The sequence below is a fragment of the Fukomys damarensis genome, unplaced genomic scaffold (assembly GCF_012274545.1).
Source record: "Fukomys damarensis isolate Sample0158 unplaced genomic scaffold, DMR_v1.0_HiC HiC_scaffold_4, whole genome shotgun sequence".
Classification (NCBI taxonomy): Eukaryota; Metazoa; Chordata; class Mammalia; order Rodentia; family Bathyergidae; genus Fukomys; species Fukomys damarensis.
The window spans coordinates 43,593,707-43,619,175 of NW_022900916.1; the positions used below are offsets into that span (position 1 = coordinate 43,593,707).

The 25,469-nt window shown below is 34.3% G+C and overlaps 1 protein-coding gene across 21 annotated transcripts in view; it reads left to right on the forward strand.

The window, feature by feature from the left end:
• Positions 1-25,469, forward strand: part of Cadps2 (calcium dependent secretion activator 2) — a 554,060-nt gene that overhangs the window by 110,068 nt on the left and 418,523 nt on the right. For all 21 annotated transcript variants that reach the window (XM_033758047.1, XM_033758048.1, XM_033758050.1 and 18 more), the window contains exon 2: positions 16,478-16,591. In XM_033758047.1, the coding sequence (XP_033613938.1) occupies positions 16,478-16,591 (114 nt within the window). The remainder of the gene's footprint in view (positions 1-16,477; positions 16,592-25,469) is intronic.

Consider the following 25,469-nt stretch of genomic DNA (forward strand, 5'->3'; position numbering starts at 1 on the left):
TTTTTTTTTTTTTGGTACCAGAGATCAAACCTAAGACCTTGTACTTGCAAGGCAGGTGGCAGCACCACTCATCTACATCCTGACCCAGTTCTCTGTATTTTTGAACGAGTGATTTCCTTCCAGGTTCATCAGTTTTGGCATATAGCAAGTCACGTTTTTCTCCACCTAGCTTTATGTTGTATAGCTTTGAGAGGTGTCTCCCTTCCAGAGGTCCCTCTCATCCCAGGTTGTAGCAACTGTGCAGTCTGCCGTATGACATTGCTCACACTGGAATCCAAAATCAGCTCTGTGCTGGATGTAGGCAACAGGGTAAGATTTCGGGTACTTCAGGATGACACTCTTAGACCCAGTTATTTCTACTTGAACTACAAGCCTGACCTGGCTTCCCACCAGAGAGAGTGAGGCCTATAGCCTTCCCAGACTGAGCTTCATCTTTGCAGGGGTCCTTTGTATAGCCTGCTCCTTCTCAATTTAGGACTCTCTGCCCTGGCTAGTTGTCACCCAGTCACTGTGGGAGGGTCATACTGGGAACCCTGAAGTGCTGTTGTTTTTTCAGTTGTTCTGAGTCCCAGTCTTAAATAATCAACACCTTCTGAATGGTGATTGATTAAGCACTTTCTGACAGTGTGGCAGGCACCTTTCTGGATTTTCTCTCTGGCTGTTGCCTTAGGTATTGAAGGTATCACTGTGAGGTGAAACCCTGTGCTCCTTTTGCAGTTCACAATAGACGTGGGCTTCTCCTGGGGCCTATGCTACTGGCCTGGTCAGTTGTTTCTCTCTGGAGCTGCTAGCCCTGTGTAGTTACTTTGCCTCTGCAAGGGCAGCTTCTCCTTTGCCAGAGTCAGGATGAACTTTCAGAACACTTTGTTCCTTTCTGTGTTATGTGGTCTGTGTAGTCTCTGTAGCTTCTAATTTTCCTGTCAGTTCTTTCCTGATTCCCAGCAATGTATTTCTTTGCCTAGTTGTTATTTTCCAGGTGTCTGGATTCTTGATCTTGAAGAGGTTGTACTTTGCTGCTAATCAGTACTCCCCACACCCAACTTTTTTTTTTTTAAGCTTTTTGGGCAATTGTAATTAGGCTGGTTTTGGTTTAAGTTCCTCTTTAAAAATAATCATTGAAAAATCCATTAAGTGATCTACGTTGCTTTTCTTTCAGGAAGACTTTGTGACATGAGTATTATGATTGAACTCTAAATTTTGCTGACAATTTACTGATGAGATTCATAATCTTTGGATTACTCTGATATTTTGACATAATTTGCAGGATTATGGGCCACATCATGAAAGCCCACTGTAACTTCTGGATCCTACAAGCCTGTAAGAACTTGTGCATGACTAAGAATCTCATGGAGCCCAGGGATTCATGCCTTGCCTGCTCACATTCGAGGCATCGCTCCTGGAAAATCACCAGGCAATCCCTCAGGAAAGCCACTTGGAAAAGAGCCATACTGAGCTCCTGACTGTCATCTGCCAGCCTTCCTCCCTCTGGGCTCCCTCATGCTCTTGAACCTTCTTAACCCTTTATATTCTTTCTTTATATTCTTTTGTTCTTCCTCCATTGTTCAGCAGTTTTCTGGGCTGACTTCTTTCAGCATTACACTCACATCCTCATAAAGATTCAATATCATATCTAAAACAGAATGTTTTTCTGCTAATGATGCTATAAAGAGGAAAATGAAAAGGAGTTTTCTGCTTAAAATATAGTTATTGGATGTTTCTAGCTACATTAAAAGTAAAATGTGGTTTCAAACTGAAAAAAAAATAATCATATGTTCCTCTTCGTGGCATATTATTTGTCTGGTTTTAATCTTACACAGTACGTTGAGTTTGACTGGAAATTTCCTTTCATCTTCTTTTTCACACAACACTGAAGATAAGGAATTAGAGGTGACTGGAGCAATGAGACTTCAAGTCCTAGGCAGAGAAAAATCAAGACAGTTCAAGGAACAATAGGAAGAATTGTCAGAGACCTAGAGTAAGGGTCAGAAAGTACAAAGCAAATATAAATAAATATAGGGCACCCAGTTATGATTGAATTTTAGATAAATAATGAGGTTTTTTTTTAGTGTATGTCCCAAATTTGCTTAATTCTGCTCATAATTTCTTTCATGTAATGATAAAATTTATATAAAATAAAAATTATCTATTGTTTACCCGACTTTAAATTCTTCTGGGAATCCTATGTTTATTTTGATAACCCTAGCTAGTGTGAAAGGAGGGCATAACATAATTGCTTGTACTCAGTTGTATAGCATGGAAGAGTCATTCTATTAAACTGACCAAAGAGGTAGGCTTTTTAAAAAATACCCTGTGGTTTGTTTTTTGAGTCCTTGTAAATCAGTTGATGCTCATTCTATAGCTGACAAACTAAACTCATATTGCTTGTCCCTCTTACTGAGAAAATTGTTACATATCTTTCTTTTTCTTTTACCATATTTGATGAATAAATGTGATAAAAAATTTGCCTTTACTTATAAGCAATATTCTATATATAAATTCGGAATTGCTTTTGAAGTAAGAAAATATAAATATTTATGTCTCCCAAATCAGATGTTCAGTTCTTTTAATTTTAATCGTGAAGATGACTTTTTATCTTTCTAATCTTCATAAATCCTTGAGTTTGCAGTGAAGTCTTAGGAGTAGCAAAGTGTGTTTTCCAGCTAAATTTTGTAAGGTTAAAGGAGGAAATATATGTAAAATGATTTCCATTTTAATGAAATGTGATCCTTGCAATTTATATTCTTAAATTCATAGATATGAATGCATTAGTTAATGTAATTTCATTTTTAAAAATAAATTATTTTCAAAGTTGTTGCTATTAAATTTTCTGTTTTGTGTACCAACCAGTATCTTACTGTTAGAGAAATACTTAGGCATTTGAAAATAGTAGTCTTCGTTTGCTGTTTACCACATCTTTCCTTCTTGTAGGATGGGCCAGGACAGAGCAGTAGTGTTAACTTTTGGGTCAGTTGGTGTTCTTTAGTCTTTAAGCTCTCTTGACTTTTTCACCCTTCCCTTTGCAGATAGTCATTTTTCATCCATCATATACCAGGTCAACATGTTTGAGCTTTTAGATAGGCACACTGTTATCAGCTGCCAGTCTTTTCAAATACTTTGTGATGTGCAGAAAATTACTGTTTCTTTCAAACCAGCTTTAGCATAGGAAACTTTGCCTTGAAATAGCAGATGGTACTGAGGCACAGAGTTCTTCCTGTCTGAGAACAACATCATCTGCAAAAGGGAGTTACTCATGCTCAACAAAGAAATCCTTTGCTATTTCTTCAGGCCTCACTATGGCCATGAATGTATTATTTGGACAATATACAAGTTATCTTGGAATTCTTTTCTAAGACCTCTGCTCTCTCCTCCTTATTCACTTATATACTCAAGAATCTTTGCTATATGGTTATGACAAATTACTGCTCAGAAAAATAATAGTGAATGGTGGATTTTTTTTCTACTGTAGAGGAATTTACAACTGCAAACATATTTACTATGGGGGTATAAAGATGACAGGTCACTGTTAGGAAATCTGCACCTGAGTCAGGAGAAAGCCACATAAACAAATGGTAGATATATGTCTGATGTGCAGAGAGTGGCACAGAAGATAAGATGACTTAACCTGGAAAGCATCAGGAGAGAGAGAGTTCTTAGAGTTTTCATCTAAGTTACGTTCTAAAGGATGGAAGGGAATTCTAGGTAGAAAGAACAGTTTGTGCTTAAGCCCAGTGGCATGAACCAGCATGATGGAAGTGTATTTTGAAGGTAAATGGGTAAAACAGGTCATTTACTCACCTCTTAATCTTGACTTAATTATTTGTTAAGCTTTGCTAGGCTCTGGTGGTCTTGTTTACTTATCTGCCTGTACACAGTATGGCTTCACAAGGTCAAGACAAGACCCCAAATCTAGCAGATAAAAGCATGTTGGATATATGTATCTGGCTCTGCTCCCAAATTTTGTGAATAGGACCAATATCTTCTTTGGGTATTAGCTTCTTCATTTGGAAAACTTCCTGTCTCACAAGAAGCTGCTGATATTAGCATAATATAAAGGGTGCTTAATAAGGTAAATAATCTACAAGTGTTAACTATTACTTACAGTTGCTGTATTATTCATAGATGAAGGGTGGTCAAGGGAAAATCATATTTTTTTAGTCCCCTCCTTAGCAATCTTGACATAGTACACTAGAATTACTTATAGGAAAGCAGTCTGGTGACAAATCATGATAGACCTTTGATATTTTGCAAGATCATAAGGTGGCACAGGATGTGTTGGTCTCCCATTCCCTACTTTATTCCATAGTTAACCATTAAGGAAGTTTGTTTGCGGTGCCTCTTGATTCTTCTCTGTCCTTGATGAGAGTAGCTGGGCAGGTAATGGATGTGTCTTGATTGCAGTGTGAACTTCTCAGAATGGCTCAGGAGGTTTCTATTTCTCTATTATTTGTCCATAGTCATTTCTGATTTGTAAGTTATAGCAGAAACTACTCAAGCTGCCATTTATGATCATTTGTTTGCATTTGCTTTTGTTGTGCTTATATTATTGGTAGGGGTCACTAAAGGCTATTTTCTTGGTTCCTTTCACTCTCAGTGGTGAAAGAAGCCTGTGCTTTTAATGAAGGTCCTAAAGCAGATATTTGGAAGATAATGACCAATAGCCCTTCCAGTTTTCTCACTTATGTACTTCTCATGGCATTCAAGTATACGTGAAAATTCTGTTGAAAAACCCATGGCAATTGATGTTCTTTTTAAAGATGCAGCTGAATGAAGACATAGAGTCAAATGAGTACCACCAGTAGAATGGGGGAATGTAGTGAGAACTGTGGACTTGGATTACGGAAGCCTAAGTTATGTAATCCCTCTGGTTTAAAACTTTAACCTTGCAGTCCGTCTTCCATTCTATAGCATTGGGAGGGTGGGTGGATAATAACACTCACTTCACTTTCTCACAATGAAAAGCACTAGGCAAATACAGTTGTCCCTCTGTGACCCTGTGGGACTGACTCCAGGACCCTTTGTGTGTACCAAATCCACAGATGCTCAAGTTCCTAAGATATAATAGCCTAATATTTGCATATAATTTACACATATCCTTTTGCCTACTTTAAATCATCTCTGGATTATTTATAATAATACAGTGTAAATGCTTAATAGTTGTTATATTGTATTGCTTAGAATAATCACAAAGAAAAGCCTCTCCATATTCACTACAGGCACAAATTATTTTCTTAGTACTTTCTTTCTGCCCTTGGTTGACTGTGGATGGGAGCCAACCGATAGGGAGGGTTGACTGTGCAAGGATTGCATGTGGCTCTTGTTTAACTTCTCTTCCATTGTACCACAGAACTTTGTTACATGCTCAGGTGCAATGTGAATGAAGCCATACCTCCTTCCATGATGAGGTACAGCCCTGTTTTTCTATGACATCCAGGGACCACAAACATACTTATACCCATACTTTACAACTGAAATCTTTTTGCAAGCATTTGTGTAATCTAATATTTTCTGGTAATCCCATTTAAACACATAAAAAGAAACTGATGAAAATTATTTTAATGTTTTATTTTATTCCAGGTATCTAAAACATAACTATATAAAATATTTAGCAATATATTTTCTTTTTGTTATACTGAGAATTTGAAACCCAGATTGTATTTTAAACTTGAACATATGTCTTGGACTAGTCACAACTGAATACTAAGTAACCATTGTAGTTACTGACTACTGTATTAGAGAGCATGGTTCAGGATCCATGTATTTTTTTGTTCTTTGACAAGTATCTTAAGATTTGTTTTTGTCTATGTCTTTTGCAATTGCTTAAGTAAAATGATCATGTATTTCTAAAATAGGAATTATAAAACATGCAGTATATATAAAAGGACTTTTATTGTAGCATCTCATTTAATACAGTGACCCCCCCCCATTATCTGTGTGTGATTGTTGGAACTGTACAGATAAAGAATTTGAGGCACTGAGATTAAAGGACCTGCTTGAGGAGGAAGGCATGAAAAAAGAATTAAGATGTGTTATGTATATGAACCAACTGCCCATGATGAATGTAATTGTTACGTACTGCAAATATGTACTAATAAAATTAGAAAATTGATCACATAGCAAAAAAAAACCAAAACAGTAGCCCCCTCCAAAAGACCCAAATAAGATACACTACCTGCAGGCGTGGGGGCCCCAGATAGTAACAGAGATAAAATAATCACAGAGACCCTTTAATTACTCCACTGCTACTTTACTAATCAATGAAATTGGCTATCTTTAATAGGCTATTTTCTGATCCATTGTGGTTGGTGAGATTATCTAGAGTTTTTATAATTGCATAATACGCTTTTGTGGGGTGGTCAAAAATAGAGAGTATCAGTATATCTGTCCTTGTAGAATTGGTGTCGTAACAACTGACATTTGTTCCTTAGTTGATTCATTAATTCTTTTATAAAACCCAGAATATTGCAGGATTTAAGCAGCAAGCTAAAACCAAGTTCTTATACGAAAGCAGTTTTCATTGTAGTGGCAGCACTTAAATAATACATGTTTTAAGAGTGAATCACATCAGATAAGGACAGTAGATCTCGTGTTCTCGCCACATATACACATACTATGACCTGAAGTGATGGATATGTTAATTATGTTAATTCTGATGATCACTTCACAGTATATACACCTTTATTAAAGCATCACACTGTCTAAGTATGTATAACTTTTGTCAGTTTTAATTCGTTAAAAACAAAAAGGAAGGCAAATGGGATGTGTGGAATGCATTTGTCATTTGTGGCTGTAGAATTCAGCAGGCCCTCTCAAAAACGCTTCTGTAATGGTGTGTAAAGGTTGTTGAGGTTCCAGTTCAACTGGGAGGGCAGTGAAAATATGGATAAAGGTTATTCACTTAGTAGCTGAGTGTCTGTAGCTTGGGACCCATTTGTCCATAATGCAGTGGGACTTTGCTGTTCTTTACTGTTACCAGTTTAAGTGTGAAATATCCCTGAAGACTCATGTACTGACGACTTGATACCCAAGAAAACACTATTCAGAGGTGGTACATAAAAGGGAATTAGTTCACAAGGGCACTAGCTTCATTAATGGATTAATCTATTGATGTGTTCCTGGCTTAATGGGCTTATTCGGAGATAGGGCCTAATGAAATGAGGCATGTCACGAGGGTATGGTTCTGTCCCTGGCTTGTTCCTCTCTCTCTTTCTCTGCTTGCTGGCTGATATGAAATAAGCAGCTTTACTCTGACCTGCTGTTTCTGTTGTGGAGCCAGCTAACCTCTGAAATAGTGGGTTGAATTAAACCTTTTCTTTTTAAAATTGTATATATCAGGTATTTATTTTGTCTGAAAGAAAGATGACAAATTATATACTCAGCACTTAATATCCTTATTAAAAGTATGTTAAAGCACTGTTGCAGATTTGAGGTTTTCAAGTCTTTCTTGCAATATTGTGGGGTAACAGGATTCGGTTTGCTACAATAATAATGTTATTTTCAGTCTACCTAAAGTGCCTAGATTCTGTTGTTTACCCCTCATTTGGATAGGTTCATTGAGTAAGGAACTTTACATATAAAAAATATAGAAAGAATATTTTTTGGAGTAAATTAAGATAAATTTTACCAGCAAATACTGTGCTGGCAGAATACTATGCCATATTCCATCTGGCTGGGTACCTTATTGAGCTTTTTTGTGGTTAAGATTTGGTACTATATTACTATTTATTAAATATGAATAATATGTGTGTACACATGGAGATTATTTTTCACCTCAAAGGAGAGATAGATAGTCTAGGTTAGCATTGTTGACAGTGCTCCTCCAAAGTACGCAGTCTTGAGCTCTTTCCATCTTGCTGCTCCAGTGTCTTCATGATCAAGGTGATAGCTCCAGCTGGTGAATCAAATTCCAGCCAGCAGGAGAGGAAAGTAAGAACCAGAAAATGTTCATTTCAGCACCCTCCTGTGTTTCCTGGAAGTAATGAATGTTTGCTCATATGTTATCAGCCTTAACCTAACCACTAGATTTTATGGTCAAATAATCATGGTATTTATAACATAGATGATTATATTGACTGTCCCAAATACAGGATGAGTATATATTGTCTAAAATGCTTGAGACTAGAAATGTTTCAGATTTCAGAGTTTAAAAAAAAATACTTACACAAACTTTATAGGTTGAGCACCTCCAATCTGAATATTTGAAACTTCTAGTTCTCCAAAATCTGAAAGATTTTGAGTTTGAGATTTTCAAGTTAAAGATTCTCATCCTGTATCTGTGCTTATGGAAGAGGTCAGGAAAGGATGTTTTCTATGCAGCTTCCCACAGGATATGGTAGGAGAGGTATCTGGAGCCTCTCATTAAGGGTTCTTTTATACACTTTGGGGAGCTGTGTTGTTTGAGAAACATGGAAGTAATTTGATTTAATGGAGTAATTTGAAGTAGATATTTCTAACAGAGTGTTGATTGGAGGAGAAAAAGAAAATAACATCTACACTTTTGTCTTTCCCTGGTAATATTTTTTACTGTATGTAGCTAGCAGTCATTAAAGCAGTGCCTCCTTTGAGCATTTGACAAAACATCCATGCCTAGAGAAAAACATCTTATCTCATTGAAAAGTCTTTCTACTTTTCTCTGAAGAATGTAAGGAAAATGTGTACCCATTTTCTGGTCCTGGAGATACCCACTAGTCACCTAATTCTTTGCTGTGGAGTATGACTGGGACAACCGTGCAGCCCCTACTGCAAGTGTTAAACCTCATGAAGGAGACTGCAGGTCAGGGCAGGCTCTGTACAGTGGTGGTTGCCAGGTTCCTGAGTAGTATATTGGTTGGTTTCCTGCTGTCATAAAGATACTGGCATTCCTCTTCAGTTGATATACTATTTAGAATGAAAAGGCTAGAATCTAATTTGCATTTGAGAAAATGTACAAAACATCTCTGAACTCTGGAATCCAAGTGTTTTTTCCAGTGGCATTTATTATTTATGGATGTTATCAATGTCATCTTGTATTTATAAAATTTAGTTTTTACTGTTAGTATTTGAAGCATTCTTGTTATAAGACTGAGCTCCTATTTCACATTGTCAACTATCATTAGGATTTATGTACTATTATAGTTTATTCACACTAGAGAAACTATTCGGTATTTACACATGTGTGACATTTATTTCACTTGGAGTATATCCTCAATATGAAGAAAAGGGCTAAAGGTGTAGGGAAAGTGGGAAAGGTAGGGGAAAGGTAATAAGGGAAGGGAAACAAATAGGAGAAAATGAAAAAATGGAGATAAAATGTTTGTAAATGGAGAGGGGAGGAGGAGGTGAAGGGAGGGCAGGGACAAGGAGAAAAAATGAGAACCAAGACCTGTCTTGTAAAGGTACAAGATCCCAATAATGAATGTAACTGTACTGTATACCTAAAATATACTAATAAACTTAATGAGGAAAATAAAGACTGATCTCTTTGTAATCTTTGCAAGGATATGTGTATTCTAACTAAATTTCTAATGTTTAATTTTATATCAAATTATTTTCAATTACCATTGGATAATTTCTGTTTGACAGTTTTTATTTATATAGAGAAATATTTAGTGTTTTCATTGGTAAGTATAGTAGTCTGAAGACAAACTGTTGGCAAAATTAGCTGAATAATAATAAAAATAATTGCTGTGAACAGTGTTAATTGATAAAGTATAACAAACTGAAAAAGTACATGTAATGGCAGAATTCAGGATTCTTTCCTTAATCATGAACTGATATTTTCATATTGACTTGGATGAAGACTGTGGGTAATGCATGACTACATTAGTGAATATCACAAAGTGAAAAGTGCTATGGAGATATGAGTTAAAGGAGTTAAAATTAAAAGCTCTTAATCAACTAGAACAGTGGACCAAATAAATTTAGTATGATGACACATTGCTTAAGGAAGAATATGAAAGAATACTTAAAAGTTTTTGTTGATTATAAGCAGATGTGATTCAGTTGATATGACGGCCAAGAAGAGTTAATTGGTTTTTAGGTTGAATTAATAGACATACAGTGTTTACAATGTGGGAAGTGATTCTCCCACTTGTTTGTGTTAGCCGCAGTAAACGAGGAAAATTATGATCACTCTACTTTTATATTTTTAGCTGTACATTGCTGTTGATTTTTATTTGCTTAATCCTATTGATGCCAATCTGCTTTCAAGTAGTTTTATGTAACATGCTTATTTTATGGAGAGTACCCAGGCTCTGGAGGGGAACTAGAAAAATTTATCCTAGAAAAGAGAAGAGCGTACCAATAAACTCAATTAAAGCTGAAAAAAAAAAAAAAGAGAGAGAGAAGAGTCATAAGTAAGCCAGTACTTGTGTTGAAATCCTTGAACTGCTACATTGGATGCTATGTTAAAGAAAGAAACTAGCAGTCTGTTTTGTCTTAGTACTGAACTAGGGATAAATAGTACTATAATGCCATAGGGAAGCACATTTCAATTTTTATAATGTCCCAAGTTAGAATAGGTTTTGTTGAGGTAATAAGGGTGTGTGTGTGTGTGTGTGTGTGTGTGTGTGTGTGTGTGTGTTAATAGGCTTACAAAGAGAAATAGACTCTGAGAGATAACTTGTTATGCATTTTATAAAGATTAATGCACTGATAAGAATGTTGAACAGGATGATTACGGTGGTTCTTTTCTGACTCTCTTTGTCTAAGTTTATTTGAAATCCTCATGCTTGAAATTTTAAAAAAGAGGAATACAGTCAAGTTCAGTTCTACCTGAAAGAATTGAAAGGTCAGTCGATCTGTTGTTCAGTCCCCATTCAGGATAGATTTGAGCTATTTGTGATGGATAAAAATTGTTTTGAATTAAAAAATGTGCTGTTTATAGCTTATTTTAAATAAGCTATAATATAGATTGTAGAATTTATTATTGTAGATTATTTTAGATCTAAATTAAAATTTGAGTAGTTATTCTGATTTAAAAATCAATGAATAAAGCGATACAGACTGAAAAACCTTTCACCTTTATATCCCATCTATCCTTTTCCCAAAGCCATCCTTCTTCCATAGTTTCTGTCTGCATATGGAAGCAAATTGAAATACGTATTTCTGTAATGCCTATTTTATAGATGTGTGATAACCTTATTTTACATAGTGTTCTCTAAATTGCTTTTTCACCAAGGTATTTTGATAGTGTTTTTATATCAGTACATAGAGAACCTCCATTCTTCTAATGAAACTAATAGTATAGTATTGCTTGTATATAGCATAATTTAATTAGCCTTCTATTTATAAGTATTTAAGTTGTTTCGATTGTTTGCTATGAAAGTCTATGATGAAGGCTATGATGATAGCTTTAGATATATATTATTTTGCATGTGTGCAGGTGTATCTGTAGGATCAGTTCCCAGGTGGAATTACTGTTAACACGTATACATGCACTTACTACCCAGTTACCCATTATTTTTATTGTGCCAGTTTTATGTGCTTCTAAATATTAAAAATGGCCTCTCAGGTGGTTTTAGTTTGCATTTTGTTATGAATGAAGTTAGGCATGTTTTCTTTGCTTAAGAGTCACTGACTTAAAAAAAATCAAAACTACACTATATGCCATCTCACCACAGTTAGAAGGACTCTTATCAAGAAAGCAAAAAATAATGAATGTTGGCAAGGATGTGAGGAAAAAGAAACTATGATACTGTATATTGTTGGTGGTAATATATATTATAAAGCACTATAGAAAACAGTAAAGAGAATCTTCAAAAAACAAAGAAAAAATTACATATGATCCAGCCATATAGCTTCTAGGTTTATAACCCAAGGAATCAGCCTACAGTAGCTATGCCTGCATAGTTGGGTACTTATGTGTTTCTTGTGGCATTAGTCACAATAGCCAAGTTATGGGATCAGCCTAGAGGTCCACAAGCCAATGAATGGACAAAGAACATGTATATACATATATATGTGTGCGTGTATTATATATATTATATTTTATTTTAAATCTATGATATATTATATTATATATACAGTCAAATAGTTTTCAGCCACAAGGAAGAACAAATCACATCGTTTGTAGGTAAATGGCTGAAACTGGAGATCATCATGTTTAGTGAAATAAGATAAATTTAGAAAGACCAGTATGGCATATTTCCCCTCATATGTGAACTCTACAGGGGAAAAAAGATGACAGATAGTAGAAAGGGAACTGTTAGGTATGGGGAAGAGACCCAGAGCACAACAGGTGGGTGGATATGATCACCTTTATATGCATGTATGGAAAAGCCATAATGACACACTTTATTTTGTAAAATTAGTGTGTGAATAGCTATAATAAAAGAACTATTGTTATGAACATCTTAGAAAGAAAAGAAAAAATCATTTTTCTGAACATACCTTTTCTCATTTTCCTATTGGTGTATTGGTCAGATTCTTAGCAATTTCTAGACGTTCTTTATGTGGTTGAATATTAGTTCTTTGAAATAAGAACTACAAATATTTTTTATAACTTGTCTTTGTTATTTTGCTTATGCTGTTTTTTGCCATACAAAATTTATTTTTAATGAAATTGCAAACTTACGACTTTTAGATTTTTTAATAGAGTTTATTTTTAATAGTTTTGGGTTTATAAGAATATTGACCTTGAACAAAAGGTAGAGATTTCCCATATATCGGCTTACTAATGCAGTTGCATAGCCTACCATATTCCCCCACCAGAATGGCATGTTTGTTTAAATGGATGTGCTGATGTTAACACATCACTGTCCATTGTTTACATGAGGTTTCACTCTTCCTGTTGTAAATTCTTTAGATTTACAAAAATTTATAATGGCATGTATCCATCATCATAGTGTTACTCAAATAGTTTCACTGCTTTAAAAATTCTCTGTACTCTGCCAATTCTTCCCTTACTCCCTTGCCACAGCTAAGAGTTTTACAGCCTCTAAAGCTTTGATTTTTTCCAGAATGTCATACAATTGGACTTGTACAGTACATAGTCTTTCCATATTGGCTTCTTCCACTCCATAATATGCTTTTAATCTTCTCCCTATGTCTTTCCAGGGCACAGTAGCGCTAAATATTTTATATCTGAATGTACCATGCTTTATTGATTCTCTTACTGAAGGACATCATAAAGCTGCTGCAGACATCCATAAGCATCCATATTCATGTTTAGAAATAAGTTTTCAATTCTATTGGATAAATATCAGGTGTAATTTCTGTATTATGTGTAAGACTGGGTTTAGTTGTGAAAGATATCACTAAACTATTTTGTAAAGTAGGGCAGCTTCTTATTTCTATTCTTGCAGTATGATGTTAACTATAGGTTTTCAGAAATGTTCATTATCAAGTCGAAGCTATTATCATCTGTCCCTAGCTTACTGGAAGTTGTATCATAAATGAATGTTAGACTTTGTCAAATACTCTTTCTGTATCCATTGATATGATTGTGTAATTTTTATTTTTAACTAAATGATGTGATGGATTACATTAATTGAATTTTTGTTTTGAACCAGCCTTGTACACCTGTGATAAATTTTACTTTGTTTTGGTGTGTGATTTATTGCATACATTGTTACATTACATTTTTTAATATTTTGTTGAGTTTTGCACTATGTTCATGAGAAATACTGATTTGTAGCTTTCTTGTGATGGACTTTTAGATTTTAAATCATAGGTAGAAAAGTCTAATGTTAAGAAATTTTCTCATGTTTTCTCATTCCCTTATGGTTTTGTATTATTATTATTATTATTATTATTATTATTTTGGCTTTTTTTTGAGAGAGGGTCTCACTATGTAGTTGAAACTGACCTGGAACTCACTATGTAGCCCAGGCTGGTCTCAAACTCATAGAGATCCTCCTGCCTCAGCCTACAGAGTACTGGGATTTACAGGCGTGTGCCACCACGCCCAGCTTGGTTCCGTCTTTATACTTTAAAGTTTTAAACCCTTTAATCCATAACATTGTGAGTTACTGTGAAAATTAATTTTTTTTTTGTGGACAGCTATCTGGTGAGTCTAATACTACTCTTTTAGTATGACGATACTTTACTACTCTTTTGAGATGGTATTCAGTGTTTTATACTAAATATCTGATCGTCTGGAGTCTATTTCTTCAATCTGCTACATTGATATTATCTTTTGATGTATAGTTTGTTTGCATAATACAAATAGCTTTTAGGAAACTAATTTCTGACGACTAACTTTATTGCTGTATTTTAAGTTCAAATTCTGTTTTCTCTTTCAATCTTGTTTATGCAGAAATGTAGATTACTTCTCTACACTAATAAAGTATCAATTTATTGTTGTATATAACAGTAATATTTGATGCCATTTCATGACTTAAATGTAATTACAGTATCTTTTATTTATAAAGGTTCAATCATGATAACTTTACTAGGTGCCTCTGGTGTGTTTTGTGAACTATACCAATTGTGTGAGAGTTTCTAAGGTTACTCTGATTCCCTTTCTTTGATCTATATCTATAAAATTGCTATACCATATTACGAAAAAATAATTGTTATAAAAATTGAATTAAAATACTGTTACACTACAAATTGCAAAGATAATATTTAGAAGAATTAAAAAATAAAATGCTTTTGATAGAAGAAAAGACAATGAAAAAATACATGGGTTCTGGTTTCAAATAAATGATCAAGGTCTCCTCTGGTTCATTGTAATTTTCACATACATTTCTCTTTCCATTATTTTGCCTGGGTGCTTGATTTGCAAGATAAAGCTCTTCACATGGATTCCTCTGGCTTGGGAACCCAAGTGCTGTCAGCTGCCTCACTGTCAGCAATTGTCTCAGTTGTATCTGTCCCTTTTGTGAACCATCTTTAGAGAACTGAAGTCATGCGCTTAATTTGCCTTGCTGCTACATATCCCTACAAAGGTCCCTGCTTTCATTTTCTTTGATTATAGAGATGGAAGTTGTAATATACTTGGGATGTCTCTACATTTCAGCTTGGTTTAGCTTCCCCTGAAATGGACAGAAACTTAGGAAAGAAGTGGAATGAATAGTGTTGTCTCTTCACTCAAGAGCAAAAGATTGCCCTTTTTAAACAGCTGGTACAATAGGACATTTCTTTGTCACTCCATTATTACAAATACCTTGTTAGACTCTATTCTCAATAAAAAAAATAATAAATCCTAAATAAAACTCATTTTCAGAAAGAGCTTGTCTCCTTATATTTAAAATGGCATTTTATAAGCCTCTGAAGATATTTAAACTTATTTCACATCAGCCTTCTTATTGAAGCCAAGCCATATCAGTTTTGCTTAATTTCTCTAATCACTTTATTCTCAGCATGTTCCAAATGTGTCACATCTCTCTGTAGATTCCAGACCTGGACTGAATTCTTTAATGGTGTTCTGATTTGGATCAAATAAAATGGAAGGATCTCACCTTTGTTGTTCATTATATATTTCAGGAAATGTTATTTCCAAAATTAAAACATACCCTCTAAATATTGGTGTAATGCTTCTACATGGTCTGATATTCTTCCAGTGACTGTATTTGTCCCCATAGCCAAGATGACATGAGGCTGTGAGGTTGCATAGACTTAGAAGGGCCCCATACTTGTTTAATGGTCCGTCCCTGCTGCCTTGAAATTCATAATAAGAGGTTCCTTGCTTTCTTTTACATTGGATTCTACAAAGTAAGTAGCTGACCCTGCTTGTAGTTTATGACTAGAGGACATGGTTAATAAGTCACAGCCTATGTCTAATCTACCATCAGTAATAGTTGTGGGAGCTAGACTCAGAGTAAGGAAATCTGGTTGTAGTTTTGCATTCTGCTCTGTGGTTCACAACTCCTCTTCCAAACTGCTGAAAGATGTCCTCATTTCTCACCTCTTGTCTCTGTTTTAACTTTGGATTTATTGCCTTACATTTCTCTTTATTTCACCTCAGGCCATTACTCTTTATTTCTCCTCAGATATAGATGTATTTTTGTTTGTGGATTCTAAACTTTTGGTGACCAGTAGTTTTTTTCCTAAAGATTCTTTTTCAGGGTACCTCCTGTCCTTTATTGCCTTCCTTCTTATTTTTGTCCAAAGTGTTATTTACTCATTTGCAACAGTTCTTACCCTCTCAGCTTTCTTTGTTGTAGGATATCTAGGAATTTTGTGCAGTAAATTTCTCACCCAAAGTTTAGGTTTTTCTGTCTGTGCAAAGAGACTGTGATGCTTATCACACTAATTCTCTCTGGGATAGAAATTTGCGCTCCATCTCCAAAGCAAGATTCTAAGATTCCTGGGGGAAGTAAATTAAAACATTTTTAAGTTAAGCTGTAAGTATATGTAGTAGGTTAATTTAGCTTTCTTTACCATAAAGCTAATTCTAGGAGTCAGATCACATATTTATGTACATACATACATACGTGTAACTTTTATTTAATACATATAAAATATAACATGTCTAACATATCAAATGTAACTTTTAGTAATCTCTATATTTCATGCATCAGTTCATTTATCAACTTATTTTGTGTTTTCCTTGTAGCTTAACAAACAACAATTGCAGTTACTGAAAGAACGTTTCCAGGCCTTCCTCAATGGGGAAACCCAAATTGTAGCTGATGAAGCATTTTGCAATGCAGTTCGGAGTTACTATGAGGTAAGTTAAAGAGCTTTGTTTTCTGCATGTGGATACTTCAAAAAATATTTTTAAATGGCTCTCCCATTTAAAAAACTTCATGATATTACAGGAAGTCTGTGAGTCTGCAACTGTCTTCAAAGCATTATTAGTTTTGTTTTGCAATTTAAAAACTAATTCCACAGCCTGCTTTTGAGAGATAAACAGAATTGGAAATTTTTCTCATCTTTTGAGAAGCAGTAAACAGTTTAGAAAAATCTTCTGGCAGTTATTGATATAGCTGAATATAGCTATCTTTAGGTCCACATGTCTAAATTATCCTTTTTAATCAGGATTTCATAGTAAATTGCTATCTTATGCCATTTTGTTCAGTAAGCTTTATAATAATTAAGCCCAGTAAATCATTTACAGGATAAATTGAATTTTCTTTTCTTATTGAACAAATAATACTACCAATACCATCTTGCTGTTTCTTCTGATTTTAGCTTGTGACTCATGGAAAATCTCTATGGATTTGCTACGAGCATAAGTTTTCACACATGGTTATTAACTGCTTCAGTGAGTTGCCAATAGATGTTAAGTTTATTCTGTTTTTTTCCTAATCACCTCAGAGTAATACTTTAGACTTTTCAGCATAATGTACAAATATATATATATAACACTAGTAAAAAAAATGTGGAGTCATCATGGTCTGAACTTTTTTGAGGTGATATTTTTATACAAAAAGTAAAGTAACTGGGTGTAGATACTTGATTGGATCTGGAATTGATGAAAGGTATGCATCAGAGTTTACATAATGCAACCCTGGAGAAGTTTATATTACCTTAAGCTTCTGCCTGTTCAGTTAGATAAAAGTATGGAAATCTTACTTTCCAAGTATTCATATGATGTAGCAACAGTGGATATTATTGTATAACTTGATCTTGGCTCAGAATATCTTAACAAGTAGGGGACCTTACACTTCATTTTGTAACATTCAAGCCTGACTTGCATGATAAAATCTTGCTTTGGATCTTAAAAAATGAGATAAAGTAGAGTCTTCTATTTGTGTTATGTGGTGAAACAAATGAGAGGTATAATGTCTCAAGATAATGTGCTCACGAAAGCATATTTTTAAAAAATAAAACACTGAACTCAAGGGAAACTTAAACTGAGTGAAGCTCACTGTATTACCTTTGTAAATTTTTGTAAATATAAAATCATTCCAAAATAAGTGTTTCTTTTAAATGCAATATGATGTGAACACACTTTAGTGAAAGGCACAGTTAAGCTATTTCAATACAGATATTTTAACTCAAATGAGAGAGAGAGTACTCCTACTGTATTCTTCCTGAGGATTGTGCTCTTTTCTGGGTGTACTGAGACTTGGACAAGTACAGGTTTAACAGGTATTCAGCATATTGCATGTAAGTTACTTGAAGAAACTGGAGATGTTTCCTCTGGAGACAGATATGGTTTGTGTTGTATGTGGTCCCAAAAGAAAACTAGAACTAAGATAGAAATGGAAAATGAGCAAGGTTTCCTCTCTGTTTTGTAAATGATACTTCTTAAGTGCTTTTATGAATAGACATTTCATCTTGATCATAGTTACATATATTCTATAGACACTTAAGTTATCTGCCTTTTGGAGGGACTAGAAATATGCTCAGTTATAAAGTGTTTGCCTCATTCACAGGGGGTCCTGGGTTTGAACCACTGAGTGGGGAAGGCATCTGTCTGTTCTTACATTGGTGGTTCTCTTAGATACTTGGTCTATGTTACCTCTCTTTAACGCTTAGGATCTTAGTATGAAACTCAACACGTTTTGTTTCCTTCCACTTTTTGATTGAAGATACTTTTTCATGGCACATTATTTAAGGTAAATAATTCCTTTCTAAGAGATCATGCTATAATTAGATTTTTCAGGGGTTTTTATATGATATTCCCTTAAATGTATGTGATTATACTTGTGTATCTGAATATCAGATTGAATGTGCATTTATATTAATGCTTTTCCATTTTTGTGTTACATAAAAAAGTATTTACTTAATATGATTAATTTCTATTACAACTTTTTATGTCTTAAACACTATAAAGTAATGAAAATAATAAATCTGTTTTTTAAAATTTATCAATATATTTCAGTGTAAAGCTTGCATAGTTAGAAAAAATAGCCTGAACTATCTAAACCACTTAAGTAGGTATACAAAATGGTAGTTAATGACAAGAACAGGAAAACAAGAGAAAAAAAGCAGTTGGCATGTGTAACTTAATAAAAGTCAATAGTCACAACATAGATCATCTTATGGTTGTGCCTAATTGATGATAGATTCTGCTGCACTTTCATGTTTTGTAGAATTTTTTCTTCAAGCATTTTTCTGACTAGAAGAAGATACAAAACGGACACTAGTTCTATAAGCATTAAGTATTTTTTGGCCATATCAGTTTTGTTTTTGTTTTTGTTAATCTGGGGAACTTCAGCTGCTTCTGCAAATGGGCAAACGTAGGTTTAGAGCGGTTTGTTCTGTCCACGCTGTTCTTCCCCTCAGATTGCTGCTTGTTTCATGGACGCAGGTGAACTTCCTCCAAATGCACCAAATGACAGTGTGATTGATAACAGGTACGGGGAAATGTAGACAGCCTTTCTCCTCAAGATTTCCAAAAGACAGTGTGTGATTGCTTACCAACTGCTATCAGCCGAAGAAAAGCTTTTAGGTTTTGTTACTGTAAAATAATAGATATTAGAACTTTATTTTTTCCTTTCCTTTGTGTTTGTTGGTGGGGAGCTTGGCTTTGTTTACAGCTTTGAAAACATGAAGTATAAATTTCCTCTTTTGTTTGTTTATCTTCTCTTATTGTTCCAAAGCATGGATGAGAATTACTTGAGTATTTAATCTTTTAAAAATTATCAAAGAATTACTAAAATAGATCTTAAAACCATAATGCTATCACTGCTCTTAGTTGTTCAGGTTTCTTGCTTGTTGTAATGAGACAAATGAGAATTCCTCCCATAAGCTAAAAATATTTTCAATATCATCTTCTTTTGCTATGACTCTCATAAATGTTTCAATCTCAAAAAAGTGTAGCTCTGATTTTGGCCCTTTTGTTTCATATTTTTATGTGAAATGTAGTCACTGGCACTTATAGAAGTTTTCTGTTTGGGTATTACATTAAGGTTTTAATTTTTAATTGAAGTAATATGTGTTTATGTTAAAGGTAAGACATTTTTTAATTTTTCATTTTACTGGTGCATTTTAGATATACATAGCATTCATCGTAGGGAATTTGTACTTGTTTATGATATATCTTGCTGCTGCTTTTTTTCCCATTCTCCTCCTCTCCCTTCAACTTCCCCCTCCCATCCTTATCTACAAAAGCCTTGTTTCCATTTTTTCCCTTCCATTCTTTTTTTTTCTTATCCACTCCTTCCTTTTTCCTTTCCCCTTTACTCATTTCCTTCCTCAATTGAACATTTTCTTCCTGTTTCCCAGTATCTTTTGCACATTTTGGTTCTTATATTTGTGGTAAGAAATATTAAAAAGAGGAAAAGTGTATGTAATTCTACAACTTGTTAAAAAGTCTCTCAGTTATAAAAAGAAGAAATGACTGTTTTCTCTATAGTGCCAGAGCCTACAAAGAACTTCTTTTGATAGTTTAGTATCTCTGTTATATATGTTTGAAATTGAAATCACTTCAAGTTTTTACATAGTATTACATCATGAGCATTCTATAATGTGAAATGTTCTCCATCCACACTTTTAAATAAGCACGTAATAAATTATTAGGTGCTTATTTCTAAGCATTTGATTTTCTTTTTGTTAGACACTTAAATTTTCTGCATTTTGGCTATTAAAAATGTTGAAAGAATCATTCATATTCTTCAGTTGGCTGTCTCATAAATTTCCACAAGTGCAATAACTGGATAATGGGTGATGAGCATTGTTTCAGCTCTTTTTGCAGATTACAAATTGCCCTTAAGAAAAGCAATTACAATTTATGCTGTCATAACATTATAAAATGCTGCTTTTTTCCTGTAAAATTGGTATTACCGAGAAAATACATGACAAGTATTGGGTTTACTTGATTTTTTTTTTCTACTTGAGAGCTCCATTTTAGTCAGTCTTCTTTTTTTGTTTATAAATTGTTTATGTCCTTTGTCTATTTTTGCATTTGAACATTCATCCTTTATGTATTTACAGGTATTATTTACACACCAAATAGTCTATAACCTTGTGTTAGGCTATAATTATTTTGTTTTGTTTGTTTGTTTGTTTTTCCTTTTGTATTTATTTTTTGTAAGTTTTCTTACCTCTGACATTTATTTCTTTGTCCACTCAAAATGAAAGGGGTTCACATTCCAGGCAGACTACGCTCCATTTGATTTCTTTGGGATTTCTTTTTTTCTTGTTCATAAATCATTGGTGACAGTGATTTGCATCATAGTTTCCCTTCCCCTCATTCTAGCCACCACCTCTCTTAGTAGCTCTGTGACTCAGTTTCACTCCAGAATCATGCTGTGTATCTGTTTCACCATATATAGAAGAGGGAAGATGATCTCTAAAGCTTTCTCCAGTTGCACATATTACTGAGGTTTAAATATATTTCTGTGTACTTTCTCTTTCCTAGTCTGGATTGCTCCTCCTTCTCCAAAGTGTAAAAAAAAAAGAGACAGAGGAGAGGAAGAAAACAGGGAAGGAGAGAGGAAGGGAGGAAGGGGAGAAGAGAGACAGAGACACATAAACAACAGCTAGCTACTATAACTTCAATGAAAATCTCCAGCTTATAACTTTTGAGTCTTTATTCACATCCTACTTAGTATCAAAGAACTTAACTTCATCAGTGAACTTCTCATGGAAATTAGTTGTCTTCTCTGACTTCCTACTATCAGCAGTCACTTTGTATTATATTCTTCTTATGCATCTGTCCTCTTTCCCTGACACTGTATGCCCCAACACAATATTTATTTTAAAATTAAGTGAATTGCTTAATGCTTGGCTTGTGAAAACTGAACATTTTAAAGCATTTTTTATTTGTTTATATGGCACCTTTTTAGGGTATAAAATATATTTCTTAGTCTGAAGTGTGCATACTAGAGAGAAAAGGGTTGACAAAGATCAGCATTTAAATGTTTCGATGAAAATTTTTTGTTATTCTTTTACTCTGAAATGGAAAGATTTACTTTTCATATTTGAGGGGATGTTTGATTTGTCAAAATCTCTTTTTAAACTTTAAAATAATGTCATGGAAGAGACCTGCCTTTTTTGTAGTGAATTGATGATCTCTAAGTAAACCAAGATTGGCAGCCTGAGACAGAAGGGGATTAAAAAAGGTCAGTACATTCATAGATGAAATACAGTAACTAGTAATGAGAAGTTAGGTTTTTAATTTGCATTGAGCTCTGCAGATCACATTGTATTTATTATTTTCAGTATTAGCTGTGTTGGTTCATATCATATTATCTTATATTCTAAGAGTTGCATTTGAAATTAAGCATTCTGTAAGAATTTGAGATTCCTATTTCTATTTAGGGTACCAGAATTGATGCTGCCTATCAGTGTGCTCTATAGAGTCACCTACATTCTTGATGGCATCTTCTTTTTTGTGGATCCTGGGTAATGCACATATTACAGAATTTTGTTTGATGAAGGGTTGAGGAAATCACCTTTTCAAGCATTTTTCTCTAGTTTCTTAAGCATTTTTAGAAAAATCTAAAATACTGAATTTTTGTTGCCCACTTTGCAGATTTGTGGCCGAGGACAGCAGGGGCTACACATGGATAGGTCTGAGATACTTACTTTTGTATTATGCCATCATCCTCCTGTAATTTTGGCAGTCAACATGTTTCAGGAATAGATTATTTTGTCTGTTGATAATCTTCTTAAGAGAGTATAACTGAGAGGCTAATTTAGTGTCCCCAAGGCAATGCCGATCACTTCTTGATGGAAAATAACAGATTGATCTTTGAGGGACTTCGAAGTAGTGGTCCTGCCATGGCTTGGCTTTCTGATACGGGAGCCCATTTGGTCACAGTTTCCATTCCAAGATAACTCCCTCCTTCATTAATTAGGAAAACACTCTTGAGGGTGTTTAGTTTCACTTATTTTCCTTATCTTCTCATCTTAAGGTTGAATAACAGTTCTTTGAACTTACAAACTTGAGTGATCTACCTCATTGGGCAAACTATCTTATGTGGGAAAATTTTTCTCAGAAACTTCTTCGTAATTTCAGAGCAAATATTTTCCTTCAGTACTTTAGTCACTGTTTCATTTTTAGGAGGTTTCAGGGGCAAATAATCTCATTTCCCTGACTTTATGATCCCAAAATTCTCATGAAGTTTTGTGCTTTGTGCTCACATTCAAGTCAGTTAAATGCATTTCCTTTGCTCATCTACTGTTACATTCACTCAGTAGTGCTTTTTATTCTTAAGTTCCTGTTTTAAAATATGTTTATTGTTTATTTGGTTTCACAGGTGAGATCATGAGAGAAAACAAATGTAACTTTGACAGCACAAGAGTAGCAATGAATACTGGTCTCACTCTGGTATAGGTAAAGCTTTTCCTTAGTCACAAAAATGCAGGGAATAAGCTCTTGAAAGTTATGAGCATTAAACTAGCAAAATATATGAGACTCTCTGGCTAAAAAAAAAAAAGTCATTGGTCATTTCATTAGTTTATTACTGGTTTAGCTTATAAAATTTAGTTTTATATTGATTATTATTAAAATACTTAACTGTTTTCATCTACCACAACAGAAAACAATTAACAACATAATCTCATCACCATTTGAAAGTATTTATGTGTGTGTGTGTGTGTGTGTGTGTGTGTGTGTATATATATATATGTATTTTTTTAACACAGTCTTTTCAGGTCCTAAGGTGGCCTGGCACCCCCTTCCCACAACTTTCTCTGGCTTTTAGGTATGCATAGTTTCCTGCCTCCACAGAGGGACAGATTCCTCCAACCTTCAGTTCAGCCAAGCAAAGACTAACATTTCTCGGAAAAAACTCTACTGAAAAATTTTAGGTGAAACAAATAACAAAAAGACTCCAAAAAGCTGAACCCCTTAATAATGAACAAAGCACAATGGAAGTGTTGCATGGTAGAGATTTTACATTGTGTGTAAAAGCATTCATTTTTTTGTTGCTGAAGGTTTCTGTAGGATGGAAAATCTTTTTCTTAAAATCATGGGAGGAGCATTCTTTTGCATATGAATCTTAGTTTGTGATGGGAGTTTTATTTAGAGTAATAAACTGGAGGATAAGCCTTTATTTCTTGAATAATGACACTAATTTGAAAAAATCAAACTAGCAGATGCTCACTATTTTTATGGACATGGGGATAATAAAATATTTTATGTGTTTGCGCATAAAACAGGCATCCATTTTATGTGAGGTGCTGTGCAGGTGGCCTCCAGAGTACATAGGTTCTACCTTGCTCTATATTACAGTAAGGATTCATACAATCCCACCATTCCCAGGCAAGGTGAGAGCAAGCCCAATTGGAAGGGGCTGCAAGGAAAAAACAAATGGTTTCAGAGAGAAACTGGTGTTTTCATTTTGGCCCGAATTCAGGAGTCCATGAACTCAAAACATTAGATTTTCATTTTCACAAACCTTTAATTGAATATTAGCTTTCACTTTTATTAGAAATGTAGACAACAAACCACAGTAGTATTACTAGGCACTGTGTCTTTATCACCAATCAAAATACATCCATTTTCATATCACATAGCATTTTACTGCAGCTATTTCAAAATATTGATGTTCAGGAACTTTAGTAACTATAGTACTCTCAGTTGGGCAGATTTCCTTGTTACATTTTGTTATTTAATAAGCTATTAAAGAAACACATATAGTAGTACCATAAGACAAATTAGTTTAAAAAATATTTTGTAGCTATATTTCTTTATAACTGCTTTCCTTTTTAGTTCTGTGGAGTTGATTTTATGCATTTATTAAACCATCATCCTGAGAAAGAATCCATAGGCTTCATCGAACTTCCAAAAGGATTATGCAATAAAAATGGCTGAAAATCTCTGAATTTCAGAACTTTTGTGGGCTTCCCTCCAAAGGAATTATAGGTTAGTCCTGGAGGAGTAATAGGTGAAAAACACTGGTGACTTCATCTGTATCTGAGTTTGAATTCCAGATCTGCATGGCATTTATTGACCTAGAACTGATTCCTGGAACTTAGTTAACTTCCTGTACTTCAGTTTCCTACCTGCAAAATGGATATAATAATGTACTTGCCACTAAGGATGGTTCATGATTTAACTAATTAATGAATTTAAATTGCTGAGCATAGCGCCTGAGCTAAATATGTATGAGTAATAATACTTTTTATTATTACTTCAAGTTTTGCTTTTTCATAAGCATTTATCATGGCTTTTCAGAATTCAGGACTTAATTTATATTGTTCTGTGTATTGCCTTCTCTTAACTATAGGACTTTGAAAATAGGATGTCATGGTTTATATAGTGCTGATCATATAGTAGTAGATACTGAACTCGGTTATCAGTTTGCTTGAGTTAGGTAATTCATCTAATTAAATAAACATTTATTCAAGGGCCAGTTAGGTATTATCTCATGCTTTGGAAATATAAAGGTAAATAACATGAAATCGTAGTCGGCTGGGTAAGACAGAAATACAGGCAGATAATTATTAAAAATGCCTGATATCCTTTGCAAACATAAGTTGGGGGTACTAGCTGAGTGCAGATCTCTCTCTCTTAATGTTTTTCTTTCTGTGTTGAGCAAACTTAGAGGAGCTGAATGTGTTGATACCTACCTCAAGTGAATATATTTCTCTACACAGAAACTGACATTATAGGAACTTCTCATGAGGCTATGGGAATTAAGATTAAGCGTGGTAGCAAATTTAGCACAATACCTGGCACATGTTATGTTTCACATAACTTCTAG